Here is a 26,305-nt window from a genome sequence, read left to right as displayed (position 1 = left end):
GCCAGCCCGCCCCCTTCGGGGGGGGGGGGGGGGGGGAATTGAAAATCAATAAAGAAAAGAAAAAAAAAATTACTTGTTACGTGATCAAAAGAGAAATGTCTTTCGTCGATGAGATTATACTGTAAACATTTTGTTGAAAGAGCTCAGAGCAGTTGTATATTTCATTTTTTAATATTGATCATATGAGAGAATTGATTTGTAGAGCATTAGATATTAACTAATGATCGAGTTTTGGAAATTAGAGTATTATACTCTCTGCAGTGGCTGATAGGAGTGAATATAAACGGGAAATGCTTTCATGATCGCTGTAGCACCATAATGTGAAAGATAGCCGTCAGTTGTGCTCTGTTATGAAATTTGTCATTCCATGGTGTGTGTGTGTGTGTGTGTGTGTGTGTGTGTGTGTGTGTGTGTGTGTGAGAGATCATTGGATGCATACACTGAAACATATGTCCGTTCTATACCTGATGTGAGCTATTGAAGCTTATACTACGTTATTGTGGTGGTGGAATGACGAAATTGAGTTCTCACACACAGACAAATTTTATCCTTGTAGGAAATGGGCAGAATCATACGTTAATTTCAATATTTTCGCCCCCTTTACTTGAGGCACATCTGCTTGTTAAATGAATCTTTTCCCATTGGCATTTAACTTTGTATCTTGACGAATCATCAGACTTTAAAATAGGTTACTGAATGGAGTTTTTCAGTCAGTCACATTATATGAAGTTTCATTCAAAATCTCAGTACACCAGCTAAGTCCCCATTTTCTATAGGGATGTGATGTTAATACCTCCTCTTAAATCAGGAAACAGCTGCATATACTGTAGTGATTATGCTAACTTTGATTACCTGTTTGGGTAAGGATTGGTGACTTCTTAACTACCACCTTATGCATGTTCTTGATGCCTGAAAACTAACTTTGGTTCTGTTAAGAAAACATCATTTTACATTGACAAACTAATCAAAATGAAAGAATTGCTGAACATATTTCTGTTCCAGAATAAACTGCATTGAGCTTTTGGTAGCTCGTTCTACTTCCAGTAGGGGTATTACTTCCACTCATTGCCATAAACAAGATTCTGGGGGAAGATCTCCATTCAGCATATCGTGATATGTTGATTCGATAGTTTACTATCATTTGTTTGTACAAATAATTGTTTGTCTCAAGGAAATAAGTATTTTTGTTTTTTAATTACAGTATGAGGTTCAAGGTAATACTGCATAGAGCAACAGTTTATCGGATTGTAATAAACTCAAATGTTGCAGTTATCAGCACTTACAATGTGTGGGATTCCTGTAGGGAAACAGAATATTTTCTTAAAACAATTTGAGTCTTTTGTAAATTGTTTTCCTTATAATGAGAACTATTATTAGTTTGTGTGGCTTAATGTTAAATTTGTTACTGAAAATAACAGGACTGATTTGCACACTCAGTGAACACAGGTCACCGTCAAGTCTCTCACTGAGATTAATTTCATTGACAAGACCATAAGCCACAGCATAACCGTAAAGCAGATTTTAAATGATTTTTCTGACAATGACGGGCATTTATTTATCAAAGGTTTTTCCCTACATAACAGTTAGTCAATTTCTGTGATATCACTTACAAAGATCTTAAGTTTCCAAAATTATTTACAGGACATCAATTGGGGTCCAGTCTACAATTTTGAAAATGTAGACAAGTCGAATCTTTTTTATAGGATTTTCATTTCCTTGTTTCAATAAATCTTTCCCAAAAATATAAATGTTTTTATAAACTACTTCGCTCCCACTAATAAATGTTTGGTTACTCAAGGCATCGAAACTCCATGGAAAGGAAAGTGATAGCCGTTTACCTCATTTAGAGACTGCTGAGTATGTGAGAGAAAAGCACTCTACAGATTATACTGAAACATTCTAAAAAGCTTCAGAGAAAGGCAAAGAGCATGACTATTAAGTTTGAGATTGATACTTCCAATAATAAAATTAAGACCATATGGGGTATAATAAAAAGAGCGATAGGAAGAATTTAAGTGAAGTCGGACCTAATGGGATCGTTTTAAATAAATCTGAAGTAGTAGCAGAGATTTTCAACACTCATTTCCCGTAAACTGCATCCCAAATTGGATTTAGGGGCTCTGTTGATGAGGCAGTGGGAGGGCACCAAAAAGTGGGTCTCGCAAATACCAACCTTAGTCAAATATCTCCTGTCACTGAAAATGAAGAGAGGATAATCAAGGAAATGGACAAATAAAATCTCCGCTGATACTGACGAAATATCCATCAGAATTGTGTTATTACCCGATAAGTGATAGACTGTGCCATATTTTTAATGAATCGTTGCAACAAGAAGTATGCTGTTATTAAAACACTTTATAAACAGGGTGGTAAAGTCAAATTTTCCTTTTAACATGCTTCTAAAAAATTCTAGAAACAATTGTCCATAGAAGGCGAGCTAGGTAACCACCTCAACTCCAGTAATTCATTGAACAAAAGCCAAATTGAACAGACCTTATTCTCATTTACCACCCAAGTCTTGGACTCTGTTAATAAAGGTGTAAGTGGGACAGCCGTCAACTGTGGAATCTCACAGGGCTTTGTGTTTGGGTAGCTCATGGTAGTAAACCCTATTAATGACCTTCTAGTGTGTACCAACTTCAAGACTCATTTTGCAGTTGTCAGTGGTGAAAGTTAGTTATTTTCATGTTCCATGTATTATTTGCATGATAAATTGTAACGAAGTGAAATGACTCATTTAACATACAAATCGCAACTTAATTTTTAAATATGGGTAATTTATTTAAATACTGACAGATGTGACTTAGTAATTTCTACCCACCACCTTTTACACATGACAAGTAATAGAAATTCTTCAGCAGAATAAAAGGCGCTGTCGGGGAGAAACTTTTTTTTTTTTAGTTTGTTTTCAAATATTACTTTGCCATCTGTCAGACACTTTATCACTGCATAAGTTATCAAAAATTTTAGTTGCAGCATTGTGCTCCTCTTTTTGTGCTAAAGACAATGTTAACATGGAGTAATGGATGTAATTTTCCTTCTGGTATTGTAATTATGTACATCATTGTTCGTTTTCAACTACAGTGGATTGTTCACAACAAATTTTGTGAGTGAATACATATACTGTGAAGCAGTAGTCATAATGCCCAACTCAAAATGATCACGGGTATGCACCACATATTACTCTTACAGCACATTTTTGAGCAATGAAGACTGTCTTTCTTAAAGATGAGTTACCCCAGAACATAACTGCATATGACATTATTGAATGAAAAATGAAATATTTCAGCTTAGTGAGTAGTCTCTTCCCAAGATTTGCAATGATTCTGAGTAGCAATGTGGCTGAACTACTTTGTTTTAGGAGTTCCAAGATGTATTTTTTTTCCAGTTCAAATTCTCATCCAATAAGAATTTGGAAGTTTCCACCCTATCTATTATTTTCTCGTGTGTTACACTTCTCATTGGAGCAGTATCCCTACTTGTGCAGAAGTGAATATGTTGCCATTTTAAAATTGAGGGTGAGATCATTTGCAGAAAATCAGTCAATGATACTTTTAAGAAAATTGTTTACTATTTCTTCTGTTTCTGTATGTGTGCATGGATTGATTACATTACTACTGTCATATGCAAAAAGAGCTAATTCTGACCAAGCAAGGTGGCACAGTGGTTGGCACACTGGGCTCGCATTTGGTTGAAACTCATATCTGACAATCTTGATTTAGGTTTTCCATGATTTCTCTGGAGTGCTTCAGGCAAACGCCAGGATGGTCCCTTTGAAAGGGCATGGCCGACTTCCTTCCCTAATCCGATGGGACTGATGAACTCACTGTTTGGTCCCCTCCTTCATATCAGCCAACTAACCAATTAATTCTGCTTGTTGTTTATTAGATGTCAGATTCCACCTGTCTGCTTTGACCCATGGCATCATCAAAAGGTGGACACCACTACTTTCAGCGTATCCAATATGATGACAATGACGTCACTTCATACACACACCAAAAAATGTGAAAAATATAAAAATTACACAGTAATGTCTCACTCCAAAAATAAAATGAAACTGGACAACTGTCAAAAACTGTGCGATTAGGATGGGGAAGAGGTAAATATACAACAATTTAAAAAAACGCAGAACGCTCCCAAAACAAACAATATATAAAAAACAAAATTACAGTATTTCGCTACACCAACAAAAAGACAAGAATTGGACATTTCCCGTGACCTATATAGCTCAACTGCAGATCTCGATTCCAAAAATCCAACACTTACAACTACGAAAAGTAGAACCAAAACCCAAACATAGGGCATCACTAAATCAGTTAAAACACCTACCACAAATGCGCAAAACATCACAATTACTATAGAATAAACCCAAAACAAAAATTACTTACTGAAACCAGCAGCCTTCAATATCATCTAGGTTGCTGACGCACACGCGCGCGCGCACACACACACACACACACACACACACACACACACACACACACACACACACACACACACACACACACGCCCCAACAACAACAACAACAACAACAAAAAAGAACTTCTAAACCACACACAAACTACCACCCATAAACTAACCCCAAACCACCCTCATCACCCTCCCACCTCAAAGAAAAACCAGAAACAAACAAAAAACACAAAAATAAACCAAAATCAATCATGCCTTACAAAACAACAAAAACTGGTCCTCTACAACATAATCTCAAAACAATCCCCCCCCCCCCCCCCCACTCCCCTCCCACAAACTGCCCCATTAACTCCATAACCAATACCCCCTCCCCCAACACCCAGACAAACCCAACCCTCTTAACTCACCACACCCTCGGCCTGTACATCCTCCTCACAGCCCTCAAAAAAATGCGAAAAATACAATAATCTTCGAGGACACTCTTCTGCCAGCAATACTCAACTAAATGACATTGCAGATGGGAAGAGTGCCTCTTCCTCCTCCCTATAACTGATTTGGGGGGGGGGGGGGGGGATATGATGGATTTTGGTCCAAAAATATTCAATTTTTCGAAAGTATTATTTTCTTGATCTACACGGTTTAATCTATGTTGTGTGTGAATTTTATCGTGAGAGCACCTGCAGAAATGTTTTTAAATTGTTAAATTGATTAACTCTGCACTGGTGGCCACTATCACCTTTTCCAACATTTGCTAATCTGCTTGCTTCAACGGAATTTTTGTCAGTGTAAAGGCTATTTTCTTTCGATGTCTTTGGATGAAATCTGTATCTCTGGCTGACATTTCGATATTTGCCTGAAAACTTTCTTGCATGTGGTTTATTTACATTTTGACAATACTAACACACATTAGTAGGTGGAAGGTTGAATTCGCAAACCTTTACATGGAAGTCTACATTAATGCATAATGGGTGGTGGAAAAAACTGTGTTTAGGGGGAAAAAAGGGCCACTTGAAATGAAGAACATAAGCTATCAGCATACAGGGAAGGAGGTAATTTATTGTGTGGTTTTCTGAACATGCCTCCATCTTGTGCAAGGTTTGAAAAAATAAATGAAGAAATGTCTGATGCTATATGCGATACTGTCAAAGTATCTATGAAAAAAGTTGTGGAGGAATTGGTGGAAGTAAACCAAAAAGAAATAATCCTGGGGTAGATATTCATGACAGTGAATCTCTTACAAATGCTACTGAACTGTGTGTTTCTGTAGATGAGACCTGCAAAGGGGTCACACATCTCTGTATGGAGATGCATCTGTTATTGGTATTGTCTCAGGTAAAGTTTTAGATGTAGAAATTATGTCTAAATACTGCCACCAGTGTGCAACAAGGAAAATGTTCAACAATGGAGACAGTGAGAAACTGTGGCAAGAAAAGCATGCAGTAGCATGCTCTAAAAATTATAGTGGCTCAAGTGGGGGCATGGAGGTTGCTGCAGTTGTGAGGATGTTCTACAGATCTTAGGACCAGTGTGCTGTTAGATATACTACATACCTTGGTGATGGGGACTCCTCTTCGTTCAAAGCTGTAAGAGATAAAAATCTGTACAATACAACAATAGAAAAGTTGGAATGTGTTGGCCACATCCAAAAGTGGCTTCGTGGTAGGCATCATTCCTTGCTGAAAGAGAGGAGAAAGGTGAAGTACTTGAGGATGGAAAACCACTAGTAGGAAAAGGCAGGCTTACTCAGAAAGAAATTGATTCTCTTCAGTTATTTTATGGGAGAGCTATCAGGAGTAGCACACACAATTTAGAGGCAGTGAGCCATGCTGTGTGGGCAATTTTTTTCCACAATCTATCCACTGACTAAACACCATGCACAATCTATGTCTGAAAGACGATTGGTGTTAGTTCAACAACAGAAATGAGACGTATTCACATAAACACTCGTTACCAGAACCTGTTATGAATGCAATTAAGCCCATGTTCAGGTTTCTTGCAAAACCTAATTTATTGAGAAAGTGTCTTCATGAAGAGACACAAAATGCAAAAATAATTTAATTTGGATTAGATGCTCAAAAAGGACATTCTGTGGACTTGAAGTACTCAAAATAGGTGTCTATGGTGCAGTTCTATGTTGCAATAACGGAAATAATGACAGAATTGAAGTGCTGAAGAGAATTCGTGTCGATCCTGGTTTGTTTACAACAAAAGCATTTTACACCATTGACGAGAGCAGGGTCAAGATAGCTTACAGATCATAGTCTTACCTGCAAATACAGGCCATGCAGATTCGAAGAGGAGAGAAACTAGGGGGATGAGGCGTATCAGTATGGAGGATTTTAAAATTGAGATAAGCTAATTACATGTAGAAGTATGAGGAGAAAATCTTTGAACCTCATTTTCTCTGTTTTACAATATTAGAAACCTTTTTTCAAAAAGTATGTTCGCTAATGCTATCAAATTTTCAGGAACTGTTCGCAGCTTGTAGCTGTCTCCCTGGAACTAAAAAATATGAGATCCTGCAATTGCATTCTGATTTGTAGTTGATTGTATGTGGGGAAAAAAGTTAATTTTGGATGTGCAAAATTAAAAACTCTGTTAATGGTACAGTTTGTACCTTAAATTAATAACGGTAGTTCAGTGGTCTTATAACCTTCTCAGGACAGTACAATGAAATTTTCAGATTAATTGCATGATTAGAATTTGAGTTGTGGCTTTTTATAAAAAGACAATGGAAAAAATTAAAAAATTCAGATTTCTGGCAAAATATTAATCATGCATATCTTATTGTATTTTTCCATTAAAATGCAACTCTTTTGCTTTACACATGCAAAATTTTAGATTTGTACATTAATAAATATGGCTTTAATGATTGTTTAAATAAATGCTTACATTTTCCATTACACTCCCCCCCCCCCCCCCTTAATTGCCCCCAAAAACCCCTCTATCCTGATAGCAAAAGTCTCAGTTTCATAATCTTTATACTCAATATTGTGATTAACTACTAAATGACCATAACCCCTCTTCCCCAAATCCCCACAGGAAAAAATGCATCAAAAACTATAGAGCTACCCTCCTCAATACATTCCTCAATCAAACCCACCAATTCCTTCTTAGTACAACCCTCCAAACCCCTAAAAACACAATCAGCATACCCACCTCCGAAATAACAGCACCCTACACCCACTAACCAACCTGAGAACTATCCCTCCCATACTTCCCCTTACCAAACTGTGATTCATTAATCTCAGCAACCACCCCCAGCCCATCGAACTTCCCTTTTCACTTAACATACTCGGAACAAACTGCTCGACAAAATGGAAACCAATCCAACACTCAACTCTCACTTATACAAGTCTCATGCGCACAAAAACTGATAAGAGGACCGATAACAAAAATGATAAGTGAGCAAAAAAACACTCTCTCATGGCCACCCTGATTTCTCGAACCAGGTACTGTGTCCACCGCCAGATATTATCCCGCTGACATTGCCACGTACATGCAACCTGAGTCCAAGACACCAAAACTCTTGTAAGCCTCATATTATTGCCACAAATGTTGCACCTAAAATATTCCGCAATATAATTTAAAAGTAGGCATCATATCTTCACCAATCTCTACACGCAATGATGTGCTAGTGAATTTCCCCGTCATACCCATACTTTAAAAGAAAAAAAAAAAAGGCAAAAAAATTACACTTCTTTCTCCACAACAAACACCAAACCAAGAAGACCTAACAAAAAAAACTTAATAATTCACTGGAAACACTTCCAAACTACATTACTGCACCAACTACGTACACTCAAAGTGATGTTAGCACTATCATAACCAAACCTCAAATTAACCCAATACATGGTACACTCAACACATACACATACACCAACACAATAACGCGACATCTACAACACAACCAACTCAAAAACTCCATGTCATAGTGATGTCTCACACACACCGCCCACCATTACGTCACTGGTCAAAGCAGATGGGTGAAATCGGATGCTTCCATTGACGCAGATCATTTACATATATGATCATCAATAGTGGACCTAAGACTGAGCCTCGGAGGATTCCGTACATGATGTCTCCCCAGTCAGGCTAATGTCCATGGACTACATATGTTGAATTACAGAGTACAGCTTCATGCAATCTTTTGGTTAGATATGACATTATCCACTGGTTGGCTATACAGTCAATCCTATAAAAATTCAATTTATCAGAGAATATTGTGATTCACACAGTCAAATGCTTTAGATAGGTCAGTGCAAATACCAACTGGCACTATTTTATTAGTTAGTGCTTGTAAAATTTGATGAATGAACATGTAAATGATGTTCTCATTGGAACAACTCTTCTAAAATCCAAACTGTGATATGCAGGGGATATTATTGTTATTCAGGTAAGGTACTATTGTAGAATACATCACATTGTCTAAAATTTTGAAAATTTCAGCAGTGAAACAGATCAGTAATTAGGGACATCTCTCCCATCACAGAAGAAATGATAAACAAAGTTATTAAGAGTATTATTGACTTGTTTTCTGCAAATGGTCTCACCCTCAGTTTTAAAAAGACACAACATATTCAACTGTGCACATCTAGGGGTATGGCACCAATGATAACTGCAACACATGGCGAGGAAATTATAAACAGTGTGGAAACTTCAAAATTCTTGTGTGTCCATGTTGATGAGAATTTAAATTGGAAGAAGCACATTTTGGAACTCCTAAAACAACTTAGTTTAGCCACATTTGCACTTAGAATCATTGCAAATCTTGAAGAGAGACAAAGTGGAAAATTGACATACTTTGCAAACATGTCCTCACTCAGTAATGTTGTATGAAGTAATGTTCTGGTGTAACTCATCTCTATGAAAGTAAGTCTTCATTGCTGAAAAAGTGCTGTAAGAATATTATGTAGTGCTCACCTACGATGATATTGCCAGCATCTGTTTAAGGAGTTGGGCATTGTGACTACTGTTTTAAAGTATATTTACTGCATTGTGAAGTTCGTTGTAAATAATCCACTACAGTTCAAAAAGAACAATGTTGTACATCACTATGTTACCAGAAGGAAAAATGACATTCATTATTCCACATCAAGGTTGTCTTCAGCACAAAAAGGGGTGCACAGTGCTGCAACAAAATTTTTTGATCACTTAGCCAGTGACATAAAATGTCTGGCAGCACATTAAAATTTGAAAAGAAACTTGAGTTTCTTTCTGGGAAAAAACCTTATGAATGTCCAGGATGTAACCATATGTACAAATTAATTTGTGATGTGAATTTAAAATGGCTTGTTTCACATCATTACAATCTGTTGTGCAAAGTGATCCATGGAATATGAAAGTAACTAACTCATCTTTCTTATGGAGGGGTCTGACAATGGCGTATTTCAGTTTCTCTGGAAAAATGTGTTTATTTAGTGATGCACCATATATTTCGGATGAGACAGGACATGTTATATGGGAACAAATGTTTAGTAGTCTATTGGAAACACTATCAAAATCAGATGACCGCTATGGTTAACAATGTTGCCAGCAATAACCTTCAGAAAATTGCAAATGCTGTCTATAGTGAAGTTGTCACACTATCTGAATGCAGGCAACCACATTTTATTCATATCCAAGTGAGCTGGAAATTACAGGAATTGTTTAACATTAAATGTAATGATCAGAACCTCATATGTATGGAATCTTCAGAGTTTCTGGGTGTACATCTTGATGGTGTTATCTTTTGGGTTAATTCTCCTCATGCCCTAACACCATTCAGGAAGCAAAAGAGAATAATCAGAACAATAATAAAAAATAGAAGTTCATTTAAGCCTTTGTTAGAGATTTAAATATTCTTCCTCTTTCTTGCATTTACATTTTAGAAATTGTGTTTGTAATAAAATGTGTGATGAAGAAGGAGAATGTGTCTATTGAAAACACAACTCCCATTAGAAAAAGAAATGTGTGTGTAACTTAGACGAATAATGAGAATAATCTATCATTTGCAGTTAAATGAAACTTCCTGGCAAATTAAAACTGTGTGATGGACTGAGACTCGAACTCGGGATCTTTGCCTTTCACAGGCGAGTGCTCTACCAACTGAGCTACCCAAGCATGACTCACGCCCCGTCCTCGCAGCTTTACTTCTGACAGTACCTCGTCTCATACCTTACAAACTTTACAGAAGCTCTCGGGGTGTGAGTCATGCTTGGGTAGCTCAGTTGGTAGAGCACTTGCCTGCAAAAGGCGAAGGTCCCGAGTTCGAGTCTCGGTCCGGCACACAGTTTTAATCTGCCAGGAAGTTTCATATCAGCGCACACTCTGCTGCAGAGTGAAACTCTCATTTGCTGTTAAATGTTCAGCAATATAATTATCATGAAAGTTGTTTGCTGATTTGGAATGGTTAAATAGAAATAACATAATGCCAGCACACATTTGAATGTGGCCCACACAATTATTTAAATTCAACAAAAGTTAATGCTATTTACTAGAATCCATTGTCAGCTAAGAATTTGTGTTTATTGGTTGTTCTCAATTTATCAGAGTTTCAGTTTTTGTTTAAATATCTGTTAACCCCCTCATATTTTTCCATATTGTTTTCATTATTTTATTAGCATTGTGTCAGTTGTCTTTTGTATTGTACTGTGCTCGTGTTGACCAAACTGTTCTTCATTTTATATTTCTTATATCCCATGTACCTTGTAATGTCATTTGAAATAATCTTTGTAAAATGTGTTTTTTGGGTTTTTGTCCATCCTAACAAACAACTCTCTAACTGTATACATGTGGTTTGAGACAGATAAATAAATACCAGTTCTCTAAGTTTACCCAACAGTGTTTTGTGAGGATTGTAACCTCTGTCTTCAAGATGTTGCAGTTTATGCTCTTAGACATTGTGCTGTCCTTCAATATACCAAGAGGAAATACTGTCTGAAGTTGGTCTGCATTTTTTTCCCCCTCTCCAATCATAGCGCACCTATACTTTTCCTATAGACTAAAGCAGTGTCATAAAAGTTTGCTCCTACCCTAGTCCAATATGAGAATTGTTTGTGCATGTTGAAACCATTAGCAATCCAATTACATTTGCTTTGGGTACACCCAGTGTTATTTTAGTTTCTGTAGAACATCGGCAAACTAGTGTAACATACTGGATTTCATCAGGCAAAACAGAGCAAGGTGGGGCAGTGGTTGGCACACTGGACTTGCATTCGGGAGGATGACTGTTCAAACCTGTGTCCAGCCAACCTGATTTAGGTTTTCTTTGATTTCCCTAAATTGCTTCAGGCAAATTCTGGAATGGTTTCTTAGAAAGTGCATGGCCAACTTCCTTCCTCATGCTTCCATAATCCAATGGGATCGATGACCCTGCTGTTTGGTCACATCCCCCAAATAAACTGACCAACCATCAGTCAAAAATTCCTCAAGAGAGCATCACATATACATTGATGAACCAAAACATTACTGCTGGTCCGCTTCTGGAATACATTACAGCAACTGTTGTGTGTGACCTTGATTTGACTTTTCCTTGGTAGGTTTCTGGAGGTGTGGGGAACCAAATGATTACATCCAGGTCACACAGTTCCTAGAAATTAGAGGCCTATGATAATGTGGACACAGAACTGGTGCGACCCACATTTGTTACATTGGGTCCAGATCAGGCAAATTTGGTAGTCGAGACATCGTGAGTTCATTATTGTGCTTCTCAAACCACTATAGCAAGATTTTCGCCTTTGATATCGACAGTTATGCCACTGGAAGATGCCATTGTTGTCTGGGAAGACATCAAACATAAATGGGTGCAGGTGGCTTGCTATAATGTTCACACAATCCACTACGATAATGATTGGATGTTGTTGTTTGGTCAACAAGAGAACATGTTGGGGTCACCTGCTGAGAAGCCCGATATTCAATAGTGTGTGCTGAATGCTGTTCTCCAAAGCATTTGTGCCCACACAAGTATCATACTCTGTCATCAGATCTGCCACATATTGCCACCTATGCTGCTTTACATAATGGAGAAGCCACCTACATCCATGTTTTTTGATGAGGTATGGACATCCAGTGCCGTGTTGCTTGATAGAAATTTTACCAACAAACCACTTTCCGTGTAGTCTCTCAACACTAGCACACGAATAGCTGACGAGCTGCACCATTTCAAATATGCTCATTTGCAGGCACTCGGCCATAATAATCAGCCCCTTGTCAAACTTACTTTGACAGTGTTTTTCCTCATCTGCAGCCCATATTGTTGCTACAATGATTTCCCAGTCATATCTGCCCCACTTATATAGGTTTCTTGGTATTTTGGACAAAGGTATCATATGAAAACACACAATGCTCTGTTGTTCACTATTTCATTGCTTTTGATATGACACAGTCCCAAAGTAAGTGATGTATTCACTGTCTACATTCCACCGCTGACAGTGGTGTACTGAGTCGTCTAAAATGTCCATTTCCTGTAGGTCACCCTGTGTATCTCTGACTGCCTCCAAAGTAAACTGAAGACACTGAGTAACACTCTAATTGTCAGCATGTGACTGTGTATAAACCAGCTGACATACTTCAGCACCACAGTTAGATAACCAGTTGACCATCTCCAGTGTCTTTGATTTGTAGCTTTGATCCAGTATGGAGCAGATTAGGTGTACAGTCATGACTCTGGATATCCTTGGTTAGTGTCACTGTTATGGCTGTGTGGTGACATGGAGTGAAGCATGCTACAATACTTTGGTGTAACCAACCGTCCTAGTTCTACTAGGTGGTCATCATAAGACCCGCCATAAATCTCTTGGAGGCTCATTCTGATTGTCCCTTGATGGTCAGATTGTATAAAAGTGGGATACTCCAAACTAAGACAAACAAAAAAGGTAAATCTGCCAACAGCATAAATGTTGGTTTGAACAACGCAGTGCTTTACTAGGCATGATCAATTTGGGGGGGGTACACTATTACTTTCCTCGGACCGATGAACTGACTTACTTAGCTAGTTTAATGTGGAATCCAAACCACTTGGAAATTTTCACATGGTCAGAGGAGAAAGAAGTGATGAGTGACAGATTGACCTTGAAATCCTTAGATCCATAATCTGGTACTTTACCACTGATTCACCGAGGAATGTGACAGATATAAAGAGTATTATCTGAAAAACACAATGCTCCCATATGTCACACACAGTACGTGATCAAAAGTATCCATACACCTAGCTGAAAATGACTGATAAGTTCGTTGCACCCTCCATCAGTAATGCTGAAATTGTGTTGGCCCACCCTTAGCCTTGATGACAGCTTCCACTCTTGCAGGCATACATTCAATCAGGTGCTGGAAGGTTTCTTTGGGAATGGCAGTCCATTCTTCACGGAGTGCTGCACTGAGGAGAGGTATCGATGACGGTCGGTGAGGCCTGGCACGAAGTTGGCGTTCCAAAACGTCTCAAAGGTGTTCTATAGGATTCAGGTCGGGAGTCTGTGCAGGTCAGTCCATTACAGGAATGTTATTGTTGTGTAACCACTCCGCCACAGGCCGTGCATTAAGAACAGGTGCGCGATCATGTTGAAAGATGCAATCGCCATCCCCAAATTGCTCTTCAACAGTGGGAAGGAAGAAGGTGCTTAAAACATCAGTGTAGGCCTGTGCTGTGATACTGCCACACAAAACAACAAGGGGTGCCAGTCCTCTACATGAAAAACACGACCACACCATAACACCACTGCCTCTGAATTTTACTGTTGGAGCTACACACGCTGGCAGATGACATTCACCGAGCATTCGGCATACCCACACCCTGCCATCGGATCGCCATGTTGTGTACCGTGATTCATCACTCCACACAATGCTCTTCCTCTGTTCAATTGTCCAATGTTTACACTCCTTATACCAGTCGAGGTGTCATTTGGCACTTACCGGCAAGATGTGTGGCTTACGAGCAGCCGCTCGACCATGAGATCCAAGTGTTCTCACCTCCCGTCTAACTGTCATAGTACTTGCAGTGGATCCTGATGCTGTTTGGAATTCCTGTGTGATGGTCTGGATAGATATCTGCCTATTACACATTATGACTCTCTTCAACTGTCGGCGGTCTCTGTCAATCAAGAGACGAGATCGGGCTGTACGCTTTTATGCTGTAGGTGTCCCTTTACATTTCCAGTTCACTATCACATTGGGAACAGTGGACCTCAGGATGTTTAGGAGTGTGGAAATCTTGCGTACAGACGTTTGACACAAGTGACACCCAATCACCTGACCACGTTTGAATTCCATGTGTTCTCCAGAGTGCTCCATTCTGCTCTATCATGATGTCTAATGACTACTGAGGTCGCTGATATTGAGTACCTAGCAGTAGGTGGCAGCACATTGCACCTAATATGAAAAGCATATGTTTTTGGAGGTGTCTGGATACTTTTGATCACATAGTGTATGACTTGCAAACTTGTGCTAGGGTTTTCAACTGTCCCTCTTCATTTTTCTGTAATCACTCTTGCCACAAGTTCGTGTAAGAAAGGTAGTTTTGCATGTTGGTTTTATACAATGTTATGTTGAAATTGACAACATTATTTATTCTGCTGTGTGGAACTGTATTATTATGATCTTTTTCTGGTTAGGTGATGGTCAGTTTGAAGGAAACCAATAAAGAATTGTAGTGGAAATTTCATTTGTAATTTATTCTGTTGGTGCATCTCTGTTGATGTCGGTAATGCATGAGTCATCATCAAAGAAATTTTTTTCTCCTTATGACTGTATTATCAGAAGAACTAGTGGCCCCAGTATTGAACCCTGTACAGAACAATAATGATTATTTTACACTTGGAAAATAGTTCTTTGTGTAAGCTGTTGATGTTGTGATTTCAGAGCATTATTCTGGTTCCAGTCTACAAAGTTGGAAGCCAGAGTCTAAATATCACATTATCTATCATACACACTTCTTTCATTTTTTGTGGACTGGTGTGCTAACATGTCACTTGGTATGAGAATATTTATTCTCTATACTTCATTACACACCCTGTAACTGCGCACAGTTCTCCATACTATTACTTTTGTATTCAGCCCTGTGATTGGTTTGCAGCAGTATGCAGTTCCACACTTACTGTAACAACACCTAACAATAATATTTCTTGATAGATGTAAGTAATAGTTCCTGATTGAAAATGATGTAAATCCAAGCACTACTACTTCATTATGCATGCTGCAAAGGCCACTAAAGTCATGTGGTGGTGGAAACCACCAGTTCATCAGCTGATACACTATTCAACACAAGGCTAAGTCGGTCCAGGTAAACGGCTGCAGTGGTTGTTGTAAACTTGTAGAGATAAGTTGGATAATAACAACCGAGAGTGTCCTGGGCTGCCTCATACTTGTCACAACAGAAGGTAATGTAACTGTCATGTGATATTGTTGACTTTGCCACAGCTGGTGCACTTGCCAAATGTGGGTAATTTGACACATATCAGTATATGAGTATATTCCATTTCCACATTTGGTGAGGTTACTATAGCTCTCTGCGCTTCAACTATTATCTAGGGCTACTACTTGCTCGGACTGTGTGAGGGAGGACAACAAGGTAGAAGCAGCCAGGAGCTGGGTGATATCATGAAGGAAGGCTCCTGAGGGGCTCCGAGATTGCCAGTGATGATGGTGGTGGCATTGGATCCGGAGCGTCTTGCTTAGGTTCAGAGATTTCGAGGAGTGGAGCATCCTGTGGGACGTGGCAGGTCCTGTGGTCAACTATCAGTTAAACTGTATCAGTGTTCATGGGTGTGTCCCTCAGCTCTTGGGAAGAGATGACACTCTGACCTCAGAGTAATGAAACCTACAATGTAGTTGTGATGGTGGTGACGGTGTACTCCAGATGAGGAAGGATACTAACTAGAGTGCCAAAATCGGAGTTGGTTGCACTACCGTTGTAGCATCCCAGGTGTTGGTGGCTACACCACCATCTAGTTCCCCTGCTGTTTAGCCATGGACCCAAGATCAACTCCACATTCCACTGACGTGTGTGCCTCCACTGGGACACCTACTTGAAACACTGTTGCTGTGTCTGCTTCATGTTCCGATGGTGGACACATGAGATCCAGGTGCATCTTGTGATAGCGTGAGAGCTTTGCTGGGATTCAGTGGTTGATTAATGTGGAATAGAAAGAACATAGGAAGGTGTTTAGTGCTTAACCTAATTTTAACAGACTCTAATGTTTTTGACATGTGAACTTTCAGTGTTTCCATCAAGCCCATTTGAGGTAGGATGAAAAGGGAATGTGGCAAGATGTGGGGTGTAAAACCTTTCGAAATCAGTTGCTATAAATTGGTGACCGTTGTCTGTCACCATTATGTGGGATGCATCCTCAGTTGCGAAGATCTGCCCCAGACTCCCACCATGGTCGATGTTGTTATCTGCTGGAGGCAAATGACATATAGGAGGTGGGAGAGGAACTCCACGACAGTTAACCACATGGACCCCATGAAAGAATCCATGAAATCAGTGTGAACTAGATATCACTGCTGTGTCAGCACTGGCCATGGAGAGAATGAATGGGTGGTGTCAACTGATATGCCTGACAAACCCTGTCTAACCACTTGTGCAGCAACATCATCCATACAAGGTTAGTAGATGTGGCAGGCCAGTTGCTTCACCCTGGAAATCCCCCAGTGGAATTGATGCAGGAGTTGGAGCACCCGATGTTGCAGGGAGGATGGCACCACCACCTGGTAATGTTCACTATCTTCTGTATGGAGTATCACACTTCGCTGAACCTGAAGTTTGTGCTGCTGATAAAAGATGAAGGCCAAGCAGCTCTTCACAGGGAGTTTGGTAGTCCAACCTGACCAGACTGAATGTAAGACCCTGTGAAGAAGCAGATCGTGTCTAGAAGTTGTAGAAATGTCCTAGGGATTTATAGAGGACTCATTGAGCAATAGCTCAAGTTGGCTGTCCAACTGAAAACGAACTGTCTCCTCGTGGTAAAATTCAGGATCCAAAGTGCCAGAGGGTGAGAAAGTGCATCTGCATTAGAATGATGAGTAGAAGTGCAATAGTGACTGGGGTACTAAAAGTTTGTAAAAGAGAGACCCATTGATGAAGATGAAGTTCCATGTGCTCTGGTAGTTTAGCATTAGGATGGTTTGTGGTGAAGGTGAGATTTGTGACCATACAAAAAAAAGTGAAATTTATGGGCACCTAAGATCTACTTCTAGATAAGTACTCTGCAAGCCACCATATGGTGCAGTGTGAAGGATACCCTGTACCATTATGTGTCATTTCTGTTCCTATTCAACTTGCAAATAGGGCAAGGGAAAATGACTGTCTATATGCCTTTGTATGAATCCTAATTTCTCATATCTTAGCTTTGTAGCCCTTACGTAAAATGTATGTTGGCAACAGTAGAATCAGTCTGCAGTCAGCTTCAAATGTCGGTTCTCTAAATTTTCTCAATAGTGTTCTTCGTAAAGATCATCACCTTCCCTCCAAGGATTCCCATTTGAGTTCCCAAAGCATCTCCGTAATACCGGCATGTTGTTCTTACCTATCGGGAACAAATCTAGCTGTCCGCCTGTGAATTGCTTCATTGTCTTCCTTTAATCCAACGTGGTGCACATAGCACTCACTTGAGCAGTAGTCAAAAATAGGTTGCACTAGTGCTTTATATATGGTCTCCTTTACATGTGAACCACACTTTCCCAAATTTCTTGCAGTAAACCGAAGTCAACCATTCACCTTCCCTACTGCAGTCCTTAGATGCTCATTCCATTTCATATCGCTTTGCAACATCATGCCCAGATATTTAAACAACGTGACTGTGTCAACTGCCATTCATCACACCAACTAGAAATTTTGTCTGGGTCATCTTGTATCCTCCTACTCACTGAACATAGACACTTTACCATACACCATAGTATCAACAGCAGACAACCACAGATTGTTGCTGCTACACTCCTGATGATACCCTTGGCTCTGATGAACACTCGTCATCAAGGACAACATACTGGGTTCTGTTACTTCACAAATCTTCAAGCCAGTCAAGTGTCTGGGAACCGGTTCCTGGATATGCTCATACCTTTGTTAACAGGTTGCAGTGGGGAACTATATCAAATGCTTTTCAAAATCTGGAAATAGGTAATCTGCCTGTTGCCCTTTATCCATAGTTCACAGTACATCATGTGAGGAAAGGGCTAGCAGAGTTTCACATTCATGATGTGTTCTAGAACTGTACTGATTCGTGGAACGTAGCTTTTTGATCTCAAGAAAATTTAGTATATTGGAACTTGGAATATGTTAAATAATTGTGTAGCAAACTGATGTTAAGTATACTGGTCTGTAATTTTGCAGTTCTATTCTTTTACTCTTATTATATGTAGGAGTCACCTGCGCTTTTTCCAGTCACTTGGGACTTTGCTCTGGGTGAGATATTCCTGATAAATGCAAGCTAAGTAAGGGGCCAATGCTGTAGAGCACTCTCTGCAAAACCAAATTGGAATTCCGTCTGGACCTGATGACTTATTTGTTTTCAGCTCTTTCAGTTGTTTATCTATGCAAGAGATACCTCATACTCTGTTGTCCATATGAGGCTCTGCGTTATGGTCAGACAACAGTATGTTTGTGTGATTATCCTGAGTGAATGATGTGTTAAACATAAAATTTAAAACATTGGCTTTCCTTTTGCTATCTTGTACTGGCACACCAGACTGGTCAATGAATGACTGGATGGTAGCCTTAGACCTGCTTAGCGATTTTTTACATAGGACCAGATTTTTCTCGGGTTCTCAGCTAGATCTTTTTCTGAGGTATGACTGTGATAGTTGTTGTATACTTTGTTCATAGATCTTTTTACAGAGTCACAAATCTCTACAAACCTATGCCTGCTGTCAAACACTTCCTTTTCAACCGAGCGAGGTGGCGCAGTGGTAGCACACTGGACTCGCATTCGGGAGGACGACGGTTCAATCCCGCGTCCGGCCATCCTGATTTAGGTTTTCCGTGATTTCCCTAAATCGGTCCAGGCAAATGCTGGGATGGTTCCTTTGAAAGGGCACGGCCGACTTCCTTCCCCATCCTTCTCTTATCCGATGAGACCGATGACCTCGCTGTTTGGTCTCTTCCCCCAAAACAACCCAACCCAACTTCCTTTTCAATCTGTGAACAGTGTTCTTGAATTGGAGGATGTGTCTTCGACATAAATGCAATATGGCCTCTTCATCCCATCCTCTGACTTATCCCTAATGCTGTTTAGGGTCGTATCTGTTGCCAAAAACAGTGACAAGTGGGGCTGTAAGACAGGAAGCAGTGTGCTGATTAGAGGGCTGTTTTTATCTTCTGAAAAGCCAAATGTTACTCTTCTGGCTAATGAAGAGACTTCCTTTTTATAGGGATGATTTAGTGAGTAGGCTATGGAGAATGTCTGGGGAATAAATCACACATAGTAATTCACTTTTCCTAGAAATACTTGAAGGTGATTTATAGGTGTAGCCATAGGCATAGTATTAAAAGGCCCTACATATTCTTTGGTCATCTGAAGGCCCTGTTTGCTTAGAATCTAGCGTAAATAAGTAACTGCTGCTTGAAAGAGGGTGCATTTATAAGAGTTACTCTTAAGGCCTGTGTGTGCAAGGTCCGTAAAAACTGGATGTAGATTGCACAAATGTTTCCTATCATGTGACCAGTAACCAGTGTTTTGTTAAGATAATTCACACAAGGAACTTCTGTAATATGGCCGGGATGCTGGCTTCACCAAAAAGCAGCCTGTTATAGTAATCCAGTCCAAATGGTGTTTCAAACCTAAAATATTCGTCAAGTTTTCATCAAGAGGCAACTGAAAATATGGATCCACTAGACCAACTTTAGAAAAGAGTTTTCCTTCTGAAACTTCAAAAAAAGTTCATCTGGTTGAGGCAAGGGATAAGAATCAATGTCTGCCTGAGTATTAGTAGTTTTCTGAAAGCCTCCACACAAGTGAAGACCATCACTAATGGTGGAGCCCCGGAAACAGGGGACAATACTTGTTCTAATCCATGTAGTTCAGTCTTGACCTTATCCTTAATTGCTGACAGAAACAGGCAAACTATGCAAAATCTCAAATTTGATACTGGCTCAAGATCGTGTGGGCTTGAAAGTCAGTCACCTTCCCCCAACCTGACTCAAACAGCAGTGCAAATAGCATAAAAGTGTAATGGTGGCTTTACATGGTACTGACAAGCCTATGGAGTGCACTTCATGATGTAATGAAAAAGCCAAGGCAGAATAGTGTCGAGGTCAATAGTGTTCTTGGTTGATGGATCTGTCAAACCAAAAATAATGTTTGAGACATCTGATCATAAGTGACTGTCAGTTGCATATGACCTACGAGTGGCACCTCATGGTGGCTCGCAACTTCGACTGCACGAGGGAGTTAGCACCCACACTAAAGTACATAGACAGATTAATGACTGAGACGGAGATGCTAGTATTAAAAAAAAGTTAGTGGAATGTCATACATAGTTGCATGTAGCAAACTTTTATGTGGTGCCAGTACATGATCAGTGCCTGCGATATTATTCATTTTGAGTTGGCTGTGACTGATGCCTGATACCTGTCATGCTATGGCATACTTCTGCAGTGTGATCTGTCAGTAAACACTTATCAAACTCATCCTCATAATGTGGACATTCTTATCTGGAATGCGAGGAAAAACAGTCTGGGCAACTTGAAAACAGTATATTGCTACAGTATCTCAAAAGCATGTGCAATTTGTTGCACTTGGCCAGGGAAGGGTTAGAATGTCGTTAAGCTAGTGTGCTAGTATGGGGATAACCTTATCTGGGGTAAGTGAATCACTGTGACATGTATTAAACTTTCTCCATGTGATTTACCGTATACAAGTGTGAATTTACGTTTTCTACTCATTCCCTGTAAATCTGCAGTCTCAGATTTATGAGTTACAGCGTCTGACTTGCGGTGGTGAAAAAATTCTAGTCTCTTTGCTACTACAGGCATTTTGTTGCAAAAGTGGTCTGATAGTAAAGAGAGTATGTCAGACAATGAATCGCAGATAGATTGGACAGTGAGGCCAGCTTTTGAACCATAAGAAAAGCAATAAACAAACAGAATGGAAACTAATTTTAGGATCTAACAAGAACAATGTGGTTTCACAACTGGTACATCGTGTATGGACATTAGTTTCAAATTTCGAAATGTTTTGGAAAAATGTAGGAAAATCAAAAAGAAATGGATTAGATTTCATAGATTTAGAAAAGGCGTATGATACCGTTCTGAGGGAATTGCTTTGGAAAGCGTTACATATGGCAGATGTGTAGGATCCCATAATTAAAATAATACAAGATAAAAGCTGGTAATATACTTTAACAGAAATTTAGCACAGGAAAAAAAAAAAAAAAAAAAAAAAAACAATGGCTGTCCCACGATGCCAGTGCTATTCAGTGGTCTTATAAATGGGGTTAGAGATTGCAGATTGATCATACTGCACCATTTACTGTTTGCTGATGACCAAGCCATCATAAACACAACTGGGGAGTATGCAAATGTGTGCAATCAGCTAGCAATGGAATATAAAAACTGTCATTTGCAGATAAGTTATAAAAAAAAGAGTGTCTTACTAATGATCTGGATGAACTGTACTTGGAGGGGAAATTAAAAAGGTCAAAAATTTTTGCTACCAAGTGTCCATTTTAGAGAAAGGGAGAAATTCAAATTTAGAAATTAATAAAAGAATTAATAGTGGAAGCAAGGTCATTGTGTTGCTCAGTTCAATCTTATGGACCTGGAAAGTGCTGAATAGAACAAAAAAGCTCATACTCAAGTTGATATTGGAGAGTATAGTACTTTTTGGGACATAGACCTAGACAACTAATCAAAAACATGTAGGAGAGGGGACTGAAGTGTTAAAGATGATGGAAATGTAAGAAGCAATATGTGACATGATGGATTGAAAAAAAGACATACAAGATGAATGTAGGAAACAAGAATAGCAAAACTGATACAGGGGTGGGAATTTCAGGCAAGAACATGACTACCGATGAGAACCCGGCTTCAAAATGTATAGATAACAATGAGATTTCGTGCAGAAGAAGATACACTAGATGGAAGTACATGGAGGAACATCTTGAAGAGGTGGTGTTGAGTACTTGTGTCAATAACTTCCAAGCATATTGTTATGTTGTAGAGATATCTCAGTATTGAGGAAAGGCTCAATTGAAAAATCCTGTGGGATTGTAGACAACGAAAAGCCCGCTGACCATCAGGACATTTGATATCACCTGTGTGAAGGTACAGTGTGATTCGTTTTAGATATACTTCCCAGTATTCTTGAGCCGAGACAAGTGGCTGAAATACTGTGATGGCTGGCCATACCTGTTGCTACTACAGCATTAAATTCAGTTCTTGATAAATGCTTTATAGTGGTTTAGCTGTCGCTGTGAAAGCTCAAGAAATTTTGCATCCGTAGTTGCACTTGGTAAATCAAAAATGGGACCACCTCATTGCCAATATTGTAATGCTCGCAAATAAACTTTCTATAACAACAGATCAAAATCGTCCATTATTCCACAAAACCAAAAAAACAACTGTACTTGATATAAATAATTCTAGCAATAGTTCCTGATTGAAATTAATATAAGCCCAAGCACTGCTAATTCATTATGCACGAATACATGTTGGTGGTAACTATGTGCTCATCAGCCAACACACTGTCTGACACAAGTCTAAGTTGTCCAGGTAAACAGCAGCACCTGTTGTAATTTGCGTATAAAGTCAGATAACAGCAACTGAGAGCGAGTCCACCAATGGGCAGCCTTACATTTGCCTGTTATGGATATTCATGTGACCGGCTTGGGATCATCAGCTTTCCCACCCCTGCTGTCCTCTCTGGACATGGGAAATGTTACACACATCAGTATGTGCATGTCTTCCATTTACACATCCAGTGGGATTACTAAACTCTTCATATCTGCACACCCCATGTCATCACAACCTGCTGCATATATGATATCGTTGATTGTCCCTGATGATTCCTTCCACTTTAATAGCTCCTTGAAAGATTGTTTCAGTGATGATATGTCATATGTCTTAAAATGCGCCCTTCAACTTTACTTCTGCTTTTTTGGATGTGCTTCCTGAGTGATCTAATCTCAGGAGAGATTAGATCACTCAGGAAGCACATCCAAAAAAGCAGAAGTAAAGTTGAAGGGCGCATTTTAAGACATATGACATATCATCACTGAAACAATCTTTCAAGGAGCTATTAAAGTGGAAGGAATCATCAGGGACAATCAACGATATCATATATGCAGCAGGTTGTGATGACATGGGTGTGTGTGTGTGTGTGTGTGTGTGTGTGTGTGTGTGTGTGTGTGTGTGTGTGTATATATATATATATATATATATATATATATATATATATATAAAATCTCTCTCTGTTATTTAGCAAACTTTGTCTGTAGCGACCAGTGTCATACATTAATTCTTTCTGATTCTTCTTTATGACAACTTCTAATCAAAACCAATTTGTTCTTGTAGAAGCTGAGTATAACTTGTGTTTTTAAACTCACATTATTCAGTACCTTGAACATTATAAAATGTTATTTACCATTCCGCAAAAGCAAAATAGGTTGGCTTATTCATTTGTCTTTTCTTCTCGATAAGTAGTCTCAGTGCCAGCATCACCTTTCTTGCTCATAATCTTCTTCAGAATCCAGTCTGGTAATTACCCAACATATCCTCCACATTATTTTCAACAGTCCTCTGTATTAAAATTGTCACCACATTGTCATAACAATGTCCATACTGCCAAGGATGCCTCTGCTAATGCCATTCTTTAAATCTGCATGCACATTTAATTTAATTTGCAATTTGTGTCACCTGCAGATATTTTCTTATTGTGAGCTAGATACTCAGTATCATTAATTCTTCTCATATGTTGCTTTTTTCCTGTGGTTTTAGCCACTAATATACCTGAGTATAGTTAGCTTGGTGGCTCATTAGTAAGTGCCAGGCAATGGACCCAAATGTCTGAGGTTTGACCATAGTCAGTTCTAGGATTTTTTATCTGACACTTACCTTTTTTTCCACCTCTAGCAATGTTTGTTTCTGTGAAAAATGCTCTTTTGCAACATAGTTCAGAGAGTGCATGTTAAACTGTGTAACTGACTGGGTAAGGTAGATCAAAGATCACAAGAAGGCAAGTGCATGCCATGTCCACAATGACCATGACTAGTAATGCAGTAGTGTTCCAATCAGGCTAAGTGCGACTTTACTTTATAGTTCATAATTTTTGTTTAATTTTTGTCAGATTATTATTATTATTATTGAGGAAGATTGTGTGTTAGTTTGTGTTGTTTTCTATACAATTTTGAAAATTTTTAGTCTACAGTGTGTAAAAGGATCATGGAGAAGTTGGGGCAGGTTGATATGGACCAGAAGCAACGACAGGTTGTCACTATCAGCCAAGATAGCTTTTACCGAATTTTAACAGCAGAGGAAAAGGCAAAGGCTCAGAAGGGCTTGTACAATTTTGATCATCCAGGTATTTCCATTTACAAATTATGATAAGATGAACTTTTTGTAAGAAATAACCTGATTCATTTTGTTGTTACTGCACTAATATGTGCTTTCTTTTTTTAAGATGCTTTCGACAATGACTTGATCTTGCAAACTCTGCGTGATATACTGTCTGGAAAGAAGTGTGAAATACCAGAATATGACTACAAAACTAATTCAAGGTTGGTTTAAATTAGTATTTTTATATTTAGAAGAGATTAGTAAAATATTTTTCATATCTGCAATAATCCTGAATTGGTCCAGAACTGGTTCACATTATGAAATCAAATTTTTACACAAAACTAATAAATGTTCGGGTGCACATGGGCCATATATCTTTTAATATATATGTGGTACATCAATATATTTATACTATGTAACAAGAAACGTTGTTAACAAAATCCTTGATGTTCTTGACAGATTCACTATAAATTTTTACACACTACTGCAAAAATGTTCAAACGGATACAGGCTACATATTTTTTTAGTATATAGGGAATAAAAATGTGTTACCAAAAATTTTGAAAAGTTCTTGTCTGATTTATTTAAATGTTAACAATGTTAACAGTATATTCTAATATTTTTCCCACGTGGAATGTTTCCCCATATATATATATATATATATATATATATATTTTTTTTTTTTTCTAGTAGATACAGTGTATGGACGTCCAAATTTTATTAGAGTATCATGTGAAAATTTGAAGTAAATAGGTAAAGAACATTTTGAGATTTTTGCAAACATCCTTTCCTCCTCCTATGTTATGTTAAACAATATATATTGAAAAATATGTAGCCTCTGTTCATCTGAATATTGAGTTAAGTAGCATGTAAAAATTTAAAGTTATCAGTCTGGCACTTTTCAACATTTTTTTGTAACAATGTTAAACAATGCCTTGTCTTTATATTTTAGTATAGATATATCTATATATGTTTAAAATGTACAGCCTGTGCTTGTCCAATAGTTTATTAGAGTACTGTGTGAAAATGTGAAGTAAACTGGTCAAGATTGTTTGAGATTTTTACTAACAATGTTTCCTCTTCATGTAACATACAGATATTTATATACTGTGTGTATAAATAAACTGTAGGCTGTGTCCGACCAAATCTTTATTATAATATGTAAAAATTAGATGTAAATTGGTCTTGGTAACAACATTAAAGTAGGAGTTGTCTTCATTTAGAAGTGTAGATTTTATATATATGTATATTGGGATACCAAATTTATTAAAAAACGCATACCCTATGTCTGTCCAAACATTTATTTGAGTATTGTGTAAAAATTTGAAGGAAATCAGTTGAGCACTTTTAGAGATTTTTGGTAATATCGTTAAATTATGCCTTGTCTTTATGTAGTAGTATAGATATGGACAGTGTCTGTTCTACAGAGTAGT

General features: G+C 38.6%; 1 protein-coding gene across 2 annotated transcripts in view; it reads left to right on the top strand.

Moving 5' to 3' along the window:
• Positions 1–26,305, top strand: part of LOC126469816 (uridine-cytidine kinase) — a 134,159-nt gene that overhangs the window by 1,076 nt on the left and 106,778 nt on the right. For both annotated transcript variants that reach the window (XM_050097095.1, XM_050097096.1), the window contains exons 2-3: positions 24,738–24,897; positions 24,997–25,093. In XM_050097095.1, coding sequence (XP_049953052.1) covers positions 24,738–24,897; positions 24,997–25,093 — 257 coding nt within the window. The remainder of the gene's footprint in view (positions 1–24,737; positions 24,898–24,996; positions 25,094–26,305) is intronic.

Source organism: Schistocerca serialis, chromosome 3 (assembly GCF_023864345.2).
Source record: "Schistocerca serialis cubense isolate TAMUIC-IGC-003099 chromosome 3, iqSchSeri2.2, whole genome shotgun sequence".
Taxonomy (NCBI): domain Eukaryota; kingdom Metazoa; phylum Arthropoda; class Insecta; order Orthoptera; family Acrididae; genus Schistocerca; species Schistocerca serialis.
This window is presented reverse-complemented; position numbering and strand designations above follow the sequence as displayed.